The sequence below is a fragment of the Cyprinus carpio genome, chromosome A6, assembly GCF_018340385.1.
Source record: "Cyprinus carpio isolate SPL01 chromosome A6, ASM1834038v1, whole genome shotgun sequence".
Taxonomy (NCBI): Eukaryota; Metazoa; Chordata; class Actinopteri; order Cypriniformes; family Cyprinidae; genus Cyprinus; species Cyprinus carpio.
In genome coordinates this window covers 22,557,513-22,569,839 of record NC_056577.1, presented here as the reverse complement: position 1 = coordinate 22,569,839, position 12,327 = coordinate 22,557,513, and the positions used below count along the sequence as shown (strand labels likewise).

Here is a 12,327-nt window from a genome sequence, read left to right as displayed (position 1 = left end):
TATAGTGAAATATCTCAAATAAAAATAGATTAATTTATAATTACACATTCAAAGCATCACATACAGTATATATATAAATATATATATATATATTATATATATATATATATATATATATATTATATATATATATATATATATATATATATATATATATAGTTCCTCTTCAGGAACTCGAGCTGCGTCGAACGCTTCAGCTTCCCCAAAGCGTTCGACGCAGCGTCTCGTTCCCTCGAGGACCTAGGGTTACATGCGTACCTAGAGACGTTCCTCTAAAGGAACTCGAGCTGCGTCGAACGCTTTGGGGAAGCTGAAGCGTTCGACGCAGCGTCTCGTTCCCTCGAGGAACTAGGGTTACATGCGTAACCTAGAGACGTTTTTTTTACTGACTATATACATTAGAATGTTTTATGCGGCATGCTTTTTTTTTTATAACAGTACATTTCACAACAGCAATAATACTAATAAAACAAACATTTAATAGCTCAAATAGGCTATTTTATTAACATTATATGATTTAATGACTAATAGCTGTAAAATATACAGTCACCAAAATGTAATCTCATAATACTTGTAACATTACCACTTTATTTTCATGGCAAATGCATCCACAGGTGGCACTTTTTAGCTGTTAACTTTACAATAACATTTGTAAAGAAGGGCACTGTATTAGGAGTTATACTGTTTGAAACAATTCTTATAATAATAATAATTCCAAACTATTAACTAAAAATAGGTGAAGTGGTAGTAACACACCAACACTGCTTGCACAGTTAACATTGGGTTCTGACCTGCTGACCAGTGTACATTATTCTAAACTTATTCAAAAAAAAAAAAAAAAAAAAAAAAAGAGGAAAGCTTTTCTTTAAGCACTTACAGAGATCTCGATTTGGTAACAGCCTGCTTATCATTCCACCCTCGTTTCGGGTTTTATGCATATCCTCCAAAATGCCATTACAGAGGGCTACTTGTGTTTCAAACATGTGACTTTGGTGAGAGAGGGCGCGCGCCCGCGTCTGCCAGCGTCTATCCATTGAAAGTCTCTCTCACACACATATATACACACGGACAACGATGCAGAGTAGGAGGGGTCAAGCAGAGCTATGTGATGGCGCTGACTTTATAGAGGAATATCCACAGGCACTTCCAAAAGAGACTGAAAAGCCTCAGTGTCGCAGTCCGTTGGCGGATGTTAAACTGAACCAACTGATAGCACGGTCTGTTTCTAACTGTCTTTACTGCTAGAGGATTTATCTATTCGTCATTGATTGACTAAATGCGGTTATTTCTTCTTCAAGGAAAAATCCAGAGCACTACACGGATAACCTTACCTTCGCATTATAATGGGAGCGCCGTGTTTCCGAAGTTGGACTATAGTGAAGTAGCACCAATTTACTTATGTAGGTGCTGTCTGAGCGACCTTTCGTCCATTTTGTCTTTACGCCAAACAGTTTTCATTACTTCCGTGGGTTTAAAGCTGATACTCGTGTAAGGAAGAAGAAGAAGAAGAAGAAGGGGAACAAAAATAATAATAGCTACAAAAACGGATTCAGTGAAGATTGGAACCTTGTCGGATGAAGTTTCACCAATGAGCTACGTTGAGGTTAGTTGTATTTTTAAAACGTGTTCGTTTTGACATGTTTTAAGTTGTTGTCAGTTGACTGTGCTTTGCAAATATAATCGTTGCCTCTTGCTGCAGCGGGACAACTTTGAACAAATGCAACCTGATCGTCACATCGTTCTCATGAATGATGAGCATACAGCAGCCCATCAAGACTACACAGCTCCTTACACGAGTTACAACTGTGATCCCTCAAGACCATTCATGTTTTTTGCCATGTAGTGTTTGATAAAGAGGCACATCTCTCTCTCTCTCTCTCTCTCTCTCTCTCTCTCTCTCTCTCTCTCTCTCTCTCTCTCTTTCACACACACACACACACACACACACACCAAGTTGTTATATCTGTAAAACTGCTCAAATCATTTTCTTAATCAGTGTTTTTCAAAGCATTCTACAAAGTAAATATATTTCAGAAGCAGATTTTTTTAGAGAATATATCTGAAATTTTGATTTTTCATATTTTAATCTTAAACCTTTCAATTTTGTTACATTTATGCATAAAGCAAGAATGTCATCTAATTCAAGATACATTTTCTGAATAGAAGTCTTAATATTTTAGGCAGTTTTGCTTCTCAAGTAAATGTATCTTGTTTTAAAGGTGTTCAGATATTTTACTGGGAAAGAAGACAAAAAATATGATGATGATGGTGATGATGATGATGATGATGATTTTGCATTTGACCTGTGATAGAGGTTACAGGTTATAAGGGTTGTACTAATTTCATAATTAATTTTATTCACATTAATGATTTGCATCATTATTTTCTAACTGCCAGTGATGCATAAAATATAATAAGGTTTTTTTTTTTCTTTTTTTTTCTAAAACAGTAAAAAATGTGGTATTCTGATATCACTGTGTGAAAACCAAGCAAGCTTACTATTTGTTACACAGCTGTATGCTTGCAGAAAATCTATAAAATCAGGCATAAAAGTTTGCTGCCCATTGAATCAGCAGCTAATATATTTTGCTATAATTGGAGTCACAATATAAACTGTACCATCTGTTCGTAAAATAGCTTATAGCTTACTTGGAATTGCTTTAAAACTAAATTACATTTAATTATAGCAAAATCCAGTACCATAACGTAAGGAAAAATAAACGATTCAGCTCCTTACTACACCAGTGAGGTAATGAGGGCTCTGATGAAGAAATATTGTTTGCATCGCTGGCCAGTGTAGAAAGCACAGAAAAAGCCAATGATTTTACCAAGAATAGTGTTACATGACATTTCATTAACCCACAACAATCATGCTGTGAATCATCTTTCTGATACAGCATGCAATGAATGTTTAGTACTCTGCTCTATGGATAATTCATACCAATGTTTTATTTATTTTTTTCCATAAAAAATAAAAAAGTTTATAATCAAACCACAGTTCTGGTGACCAAACACTGCCATAAGGGCAAAAAAAAACATGCAGACATTTATTAAAAATATCTTCATATGATCCAAAAAAAAAGTCTGTAAATTAGTAAATTATGAAAAAAAATATGAAAAAAATTATGTAAATTATGTAAATTATGAAAAAAAAAAAAAAAAAAAAAAAAAAAACATTTTGGAGTGAACTTGAACTTTATTTTTTAAACTTAACTTTAACTGTCTAATTGCAGTGTCACTAGTGGCACCAAAGGGAATTGCATTCTTTTCAGTCTTTTTTGTTTATTTAGTCAGACAGTAAAGCTGGTATTGGCCTGGTAAGTGACATTTGGAAACTACATTTTGTATTGTGGTTGACAGAAGCACACAAAACTTATATGTTAGTTACTGCAGAGTTTATTTTCTTTGTGTGAGTGCTGTTACCCCCACACAGTGGATGTCTTTGCAAAAGAGTAACTTGCACCACAACACTGACAATCTGAATGCTACATTCACATTTCCCTTTGTGAAGGGTCTAACTAAGTGTGTGTGCGCCTTTGCATCCCAGCTGTCTCTCATCATTGCTATCTGCTAGCACAGTTTTTGCCATTTTCCAAAAACACCATTTAGAGCTTTTGGCGGCCACATAAAAGACAAAAAGACCTTTTAGCGCAGGCACACACAGACAGTTACACAAATATGTGCAAATATCAGTATCCAGTAGTGTTCTAGCTCAATGGCTCATTCATCCTATGCTGATGTGGGATATAGCCATGGATGAGAGCCCGAGAGAGTCAGCGAAATACCATTCCTAGTCATGTGAATTTGCCTCAATGGGGCCTTTTTTTTTTTTAATGGCTGTCTGCAGGTAAAGTGGCTCCCTAACAAGTCCTCAAATTAATGAATGACTCATCCGTGAAGGCCCTTCTGCAGCAATTCCAGCACATCAGAAATTTCACAGAGACAACTGATTGGTTGAACATGCAGCAAGCAGACAGGCCCGAGTAAGAGGGAAGCTTTATGATGGTGAGCCGTAGCCCATTATTTTATGATAATGAGCTGGATCACCGAATCCATCCTGATGCCGAGATTTCTGCAAGACAAACGTGTGAAAAGACAGGCACAGGAACATTGACTTCTTGATTAGAGCTTGAAAACAGAGACCCTTGGGAGTATGCAGTTGAAAAGAAGGTAAAGAGTTGACATGACACCTTTCAACTAGGCAAACAAAAACCTTGATGCGTGTACGAAATGACAAACAATAAGTGACATGCAAAAAGCAGGGCTTCTAAAAGGTTTTGGGTGTCATTTTGAATTCCTTGACACATAGAATTTGTTTGATTTTTACAAAAACTATGTGTTTTTTAAAACCTCAGTGTCACATTGTGTCATAACCAAAGTGACACAATAAAAGCAACAAGCAGACTCCTCCTGTAAAATCTGTGTTTTTGTTCTAAACAGCGACTGGACATTTTGTTTATCTGTTTCTATTTCTGTGTCATCCATAATGACATTTCGTTGGCCCAAAATCCTGCAAAAGCAAATAATTATTGTGCTGCATAACAGTGCATTTTAATTTTCAATGTGGATGGACAATCTTGTAGTTTTACGGTTAGTACATTGATTTATCATAACTCATAATATGATAACACAACTTTATCTATGAAGCAACATTCAGATAACTGAAATTCTGTAGATTACCATAAATATCTTAGTTCATTTATGGCTTCAAGTTTAAAAGTAAGAAATTATTTTGAAAGGAATTTGTTAGATATATTTATATAATGTGAGGGCCAACCCATAATGACCTTTGTTTGAAGAGCAGACTCGATGTCTGGCTGGATTTAGAAAAGAAGACCGTGGGTTGTTTTCTGAAATTAACTGCTGTTTATTTGTTTTTCTTCTTTTTTTCTCTGTATTGCACTGAGCATTTCATGATATGTGGCCAAATAAAAATGTAAAAGTGAGAACTTTACGATCAAAAAGGCAATAAGTAAAGCAGCAATTAAATCAGCATCTTGTACATTACCACTGGCTCTGTGCATTATTACTGTGACTTTTATTTCTAACCTGTAATCAATTCTTTGTTGGGTTTTATGCATAACCAACAGACATTTTAATGGAATGCAACCCTCTGTTTAATTGTCATGGTTAACTGATTTACTATAAACCTTTCCTCTTTGCATACATGTCCTGACCTGAATAGCATTATCTATTTAAACCAGATTACTCATCCAACCCATAAGTTATAGCCTTTTATTTCATGTATCATCCAAGCAAATTATTATATTCATGATCAAAAGAATGGTTACCTAGTTGTTCATGCTTCCTCAAAGATCAAAGGCTTTATTCATATAGATTTGTACTGCAATTAGTCATTTTATATACAAAAAAAGAACAATTATTACACCCTAGAGACATGAACTGAGTGTTTTCAAACCCTCATATTAAAATGTGTGCCATGTCCATAGAGACATTATGCTCTTAGGGACATATGATATTAAATGTGGCTGCCAGAGTGTTGGTGAACAAACAACACTACATTTATTCTTTCTTTTTCATTCTTTGTGTTCTTTATCTATTTGTTTGCTTTTTCCACAATACTCTGGCTACTTCATTGTCCTTTTAAGTAATGCTCTGACTAATGTGCAAAGACATGCAAATTAATAAGATTGTCATTTATGGATCTGGATGATAATAATATACATTTGCTGTAATGTATTATGGGTATTTTTTTTTTCTTTGCACATAGACACACAAGGTCGTCAGTTGTATCAGCAGTATGCTAAAATCTACCTGAACTTTCACTGCAAATTGATATTATTTTGTCTGATGCTCAGTGTTCCATCTAGAATCTGACAAATATTTTGGTTTCACGGCTTGTCTGCTCCTAGAAGTCCATTTCTCAAAGTGACAGCAAGATTAGAGGGAATATTTGATTTGCATTTAACACTCAACACAATGGCTGTCATTCCTTTTCCTCCTTGTGGTCCCATGGCACTGATATAAGATAGTACTGTATTTCATATTTCTTTTATCTGCTGGGATATTCTCTTTAATACATTACACACTGCAAATCTCTTTGTACACATCCTTTTGTTCTCAAATGAATCACGGATAAATAATTATGACTTCCACACACATTATTTCGCTAAGAAACCTTTCTACCCTCAGGCACACAATGAAAGACGTTGTTGATTGTCATGGGTTAGAGAATAACAGCTAATTATGAGTAAAAGCTCATTAGTCAGCAGAGAGAGGAGGATGTGAAGTTTATCGGTTCCTGTTATAGACTTTGAAACCTGAAAGAACCCTACTGTAGAAATTGTAATACAACCCTTTAATCAACTTTCACCTAAGATACAATTTTTTTTAAACAGTCAGATAACCCTCCATCCACCCTGCGGACACAAATTTCTCAGCAGGAAATATCTCAGAGAATGTGTCTTAATTTGCATGCTTCCATCAGAGACAGCCAAAACTCATTGCAATTGCACAGGTTGTAAATGAAAGAACTGAACAGATGCCCTGAGTCCAAAGTGCACACTTGAGTCTATCCTCTGAACATGGTTGACTCAAATGCCATTGAGAACTCGATTTTGAGACCCCAGATCTCATCATCTCAACCTTTCCAAAGTACTTTGATAATACTTCACTTTGAGCTTGATTTTACTTTTAGTTCTTGTACTTGATTGTAATTTAAGGTTACGTGTCCCAGAGTTGTAGAAAACAGTGGAGCATTAATGGAATATTTTTTTAAAAGAATATTCAGGGTTCAATACAGGCTTAAGAAGTTAAGTTAGTCAACAGCATTTGTGGCATAAAGTTGATTTGCACAAACAAACAAACAAACAAACAAATAAATTCAAGGTTACATGCAGTGAGGGAGTCACTTCCATTGTATGTAAATGCATTAGAAGTTTGTAAATGCAGTTTGTTTTTGTTTTGTTTTTTAAGGAAGGACAATTGGATTTTCTTTTTTTTATGGTAATCAACAATTTGACACAACAACTGTCAATTGAGCTTAACTTATGTGGTAACACTTCACAATAAGGATCTATTTGTTAACATTAGTTATTAGTGCTATTAACTGACAACAAAAAATACTTCTAAAGCATTTATTAATCTTAGTTAATGTTGATTCCAACATTCACTAATACATCATGATTAAAATCAAAAGTTGTATTTTTATTAAGTAATGTTAACACAGATTAATAAATACTGTAACAAATATATTGCTGATTATCAATTATAGTTAATGCATTAAATATAGTCAATACATGGAATCTTATTGTGAAATGTTGCCACTCATATTTTTCTTTATTAAGTTGTTTTTAACAAGCTAGGGTTACTGTTTTGTTGAACTGTGTGAAACTATGTCTGGAGAAACAACATTTGAAACAGATGAAAAAGTTCACAATGTCCTCTGTGATGCATAACTAATTTTTTTTTTTTTTTTTTTTTTTGATTATTTAGACTAGAGTAAGTGGGGTTCAAGCAGAGTTCAGAGTTGAATTCACAATTCAACAGGCAAATTCAGTTCATTTGAATAAATTGTCAGCTCTACAGCAAAGCACAATGAAACATGGTATTATAGGTCAGTTGAACACACCTGTAGAATTTCATAAAGTACCTCATTGTTAGATGCATTTTCTCAACACATTGTGAAAGATGTTTGTTCAGTTAGTTCTGAACACCTGTAGTCATTTCATTCTAAAGATTCCCATTTCAGCGGCCTTGCACAGTTCATCTTCACTGTAGACAACAAAGGGAAGGAAATAGCCTTTTCAATACCTAAAACAAGAATTTCTCTATTCATTTCTTGCTAAATGGATATTAGTTGTATCATCTGTTTGGTTTAAGTCAGTTATTTATTTAAAATCTGTCCACAATCACATTATAAGCATAAACTAAAATGACCGAGTCGCAATGCTGCTTAATGAAAATAACTCAATGTGCTTAAGCAAAATGGTATACCGTTTAAAACAGATTGGCTTTTTTGTCATTCAGACAGCTATTTATCTAGTCTGTTTCTCTCTTATTACCAGGCATGGCTGTAGTTTTAAAATGATTCGTCCCTCTAGGTGAACACACAGGACCTTGTCATAGTCACCATTTACTTGACAAATTACAATACGAATCGTTTATATTGCTATTGCAGACCCTGCAGGTTATGATACAAAATACTATTGCAACATCTAGTTTAAATGAAAAATTGCATGTCAAGTAGCAAGGTTAAGATGATCGTGCAAAACTGTATACATAATTTTCTCCCCATAAAAAGCTTAAAACACCTCTTTATGAGTTCTACGGTGGTATAACACAATTTTTAATCCAACATAACTCTGAATAATTATTTTCTCAGTTTCCAAGAAAACTAGCTAATGTTTTGATCTTCTCTCCCACCAGACCTTTGCTTAATTTGGCTCATGCAGATACTTATTTTATTTCTTAATTATCCTCATTTATGTGTTTATAATTTCTCCTCCATCATTTGTTTCTCTGTTCATCCCACACATTTTATACATCAGTTTTCTTTTAGTCTTCCACACGTCACACTTGTCAAGTCAAGTCAGTTATATTTGTGAAAGCGCTTTTCCCAGTACATATTGTTTCAGAGCCTCTTTACAGAAAAGTCATGTTTAATCAACATAAAGTTGTGTAGGAACCAACAGAAATGACACTTTCATGACATTTCAGACCAGTCTGATGATATTTCAAGCCTGTTTGGTGTTCAATTTTATTTAAGTGGCACCATAGGTGCTTTTCATGCGTCCACAGTTGATGATAAAAAAATAAATTTCTCTCTCAGGCTAGATGTTTTATTTGTGATCTAAAAGTACACCTTAGCTCTTCTTTCAGGGTGGATCAGTTCAACAGCATTTGATGAAGTGTATTGTTTTTGTAACCACAGATATTGTCTGATGATGCCCCTGTAAACAGGGAATAACACATACCTGATATTATTCCTGCAGATAATAACCAGAATCCTGTTACGGCACTGGGTGGGGGAGATAATGTGATTATAACAGCAGATTGCTTTGAAATGAACTGTGCTCTCAATGAATACATGTTTACATGTTCGGTGTACGAAGATAGGATGCAGGTACAGTTTAGAGCTGTTGACTGTTGACAGTTTTGAGGTTGCAGGTTTATCTCAAAGGATTGGAGAGTTACAAAAATCACAACCCTGCTCTCATTGGCATTCTGCTCTTGAATAAAGCATTTAACTACAAGTTGAGAGTATTTGGTCTTTTTTTTTTTTTTTTTTTTTAAAGAGCTAAGCTGAAATAACTCAACAGTATGTTCAGAAGAGAACATGAGCCAGAAGCACCATCTATCTCAAAGTTACTCTCTGCCCTTGTGACTTACATTACACGTCTTTTAATCGTCTTTTTTTTCTTCCACATTGCCACCTGCCAAGCAGAGCTACCATCCCCCCAAAAAAGGGGAAAAAAGAACTGGAACACATACTTTATAACGATGCTTTGCTCTTGGGAGAAATGTAAACAGTGATTTTACACAAAAGCGAAGCGTTTGTTACTCAAGGCAGAAAAATAGCAAGTCAAAAGAATTGCTGATGGAAATGTGGAGATTGCGGCATTTGAAAGGGCCTTTTTTTGTGGTGCACTGTGGCGCTGAAGTGCAGCGTATTGTAGGATCCCTACTGAGTGGTTACTGTGTTCCACTGAGACTTCCTCATCAATATGCATGGAGAAATACGGATGTCTGCATTGAAGAATTAGATTTCATGCAGCAGAAGTCTTGCTTTTAAATCTGCTGTAATCACAGCAGAAAGCATTGTAGCCCAGATCAGGGCTGTATTCACACCATTATGGATGTGCTTATCAGTGTGCTACATACATTATATAGTTCTGTGGGAGATGAGGGTGCAGATATATCATCCAAGAAAATCATCCCATAGGAATAAATGCCAAAGGTGAACAACTTATGATTGCGATTTGAAATATTAAGCTTAAAGGTATTTAATGAACTGATATGCTTACCAACAGCTATGTAATTTTTATCCTGTCTGTTTCTGCACTGCAATAAATGTACTGAAGTGTAGGCGTAGAAGTGCTTCTGTTTTGATATGCACGTCTTCGTAATTAGAGGTTGTACTAAGCAATGATTCACAAGCCAATATGGTGCACTTATATTGCATGTTATCTCAAGGTCTGTATTTTAATCTGTGTGTTCTACAAAAGTATGATGATTTTTGAAAGTCGCCCACACATATGGTCACATGGCACACACGACTTGACAGACTGTCATCAGAATACAGTAATGAGACTCTTTTCCAACATCTGGTTTGGTCACGGCCGTGAAGAATGATTGACAGTACTTGGTGGAAATATGGAAATAATAACAGGGTTAGAACAAGGGGCAGGACTGCAGGAGACACTGAGAACTAACTACTGAAAGAGATGTTGAAAATGTGGTCATGGCATCTATTTACCATGAGACTGAATTACAGTGCTTGGATTTAAACCGCATCTGGTGCTTTTGCCTTTTTATACAGTTTGCACTTGAAGCAAAAAGCTTGTTGAGAATTAAAAATAATTTGGATTAATATAAGCAGTTTTAGAGAAAACTTCTCCATTTCATGCACTAGTGCAGTTGTACAGCGGATGCTAAAATTAGATGCATGTGCACAGAAGGTTATTATCATTTCACTTACATTCTTTTATTGTTAATTTGGTAATACTTTGTTCCTCTGAAGTACTTAAACACTCATTACCATGCGGAGAACATTTTTGTGAATACATTACACTTTATACTTACAGAAAATTAGTAGATCATTCCCACTAATAATCATCATATTTTTATCCCCTTTCTATGTTGACAAGATCTCTCCAGAGTCCTTAATAGTTTTTGCCTCAAGGAAACAGAATTTCCTGTTAACTGTCTGTCTTTGTGTCTGTATGTGTGCACTTTCCACTTAAAGGAACAGTTTTGGTGAGTTTGTCTGAGTGGAGATGAAGGTGACTGTGTGTTTACTAATGCATCTTTGTTCTTTCTGTATGAATCTGTGTGCTGTGTGTGTGTTTAGGCAAGCGTTTGTGGGGCTGAAGCCATGCTGATCTTCATTGCCGGGTGGTGGAGTGTGGTCTTGTACCAGAGCCTGTGCTGCTGAAGCCTTGTGCCACTCCCCCATGGCTCTATGGGAGCTGCTGTTTCTGACTTTCAGCCTCCGCTGCTGGCTGACAAGCTCTGCCAGTTTAGCTGAAGAAGGCCCTGCAGGCCCCCTGGACTGGCTTCTTTCTGACAAGGGCCCATTTCACCACACACAAGAGTACACTGAATTTGTGGAGAGGAACCGTCAGGGATTTTCCACGAGATACAAGATATACAGGTAAGTTGTAAATAAACTGAGGCCTGCATGATTTTCATGCAGCATTTTCACTTGCCATGGTTTTTGATGGTACCGGTTGACATATTTTGCCATGTAATATGATTGAAGCTCTGTGTATTGTCTGTTGCTTTGTAACTGATCAGTCAAGATTAATCATTTTTTTGTATTCCATTTATGAATAATAAATTAATGGGCTTGCGGTAAAATATTTTGTCAATACATGAATATACTGGCAATGGAAACACTGCTGTTCAAAAGTTTGGGGTTAGTAAGATTTTATTAAAAAAGAAAGAAAGAATGAGAAGCACAAGGTCTTCTCTCTCTCTGACACATGCTCGCTCACACACACACACACACACACACACACATATAAATGCTATACACTATTATATACATACATATATACACTCTTCTTTTAAAATTTTAATTAATCAAAGATTTCAGTGTTTCCACAAAAATGTCATGCACTACAAATGTTTTCAACACTGATAATTATAAGAAATATTTATTGAGCAATTAAAATCTTACAAGTCCCAAACTTCTGAAAGGTAGGCTATTCTAGTCAACTTAGCAGAAGTAACATAACACACATTTTTTATTGAAATGCAGTTGGTAGAATTTAGCCTGGTAGAAGGTGAGCAGAAATTCTAGCTCTTAAATGACTGGTGATTTATCGTACATCATTTCCATCATTGCACAGTTATCAAATATTCATCTGTTCTCCGAAGCCACAGTTGACATCTTCTAATTTGTAGGAGCTACTTCATGGCTGCTCTGATTGGCCCTTCATCAAAACATTGGAGATTTTTTTAGTCTGTTGGCTAAACCTGGTGCCTCTGCAAGATTAATAGTCTTATCATGTGTGACTGATTAGTGGGCTCTTAATTCTTATTACTCGGCATTATCACCTGTTCCCCTTGAGATGGCTACTGTCGGCAACAAGGCTGTGTTAGGAGAAGATTACAACCACTCCTTGATTAAATAAGTGTGTT

At 35.6% G+C, this 12,327-nt stretch overlaps 1 protein-coding gene across 2 annotated transcripts in view; it reads left to right on the top strand.

The window, feature by feature from the left end:
• Positions 1–1,071: 1,071 nt before the first annotated feature.
• The window catches only part of LOC109080987 (BMP/retinoic acid-inducible neural-specific protein 3-like), a 30,503-nt gene continuing 19,247 nt past the window's right edge, over positions 1,072–12,327 (top strand). Inside the window, exons 1-3 of one of the 2 annotated variants that reach the window (XM_042758469.1) lie at positions 1,091–1,217; positions 1,299–1,603; positions 11,033–11,335. In XM_042758469.1, the coding sequence (XP_042614403.1) occupies positions 11,136–11,335 (200 nt within the window). In that variant the 5' untranslated portion in view covers positions 1,091–1,217; positions 1,299–1,603; positions 11,033–11,135. Of the gene's footprint in view, positions 1,604–11,032; positions 11,336–12,327 lie in introns of both variants that reach the window. The other variant, XM_042758470.1, reaches the window with a different exon arrangement.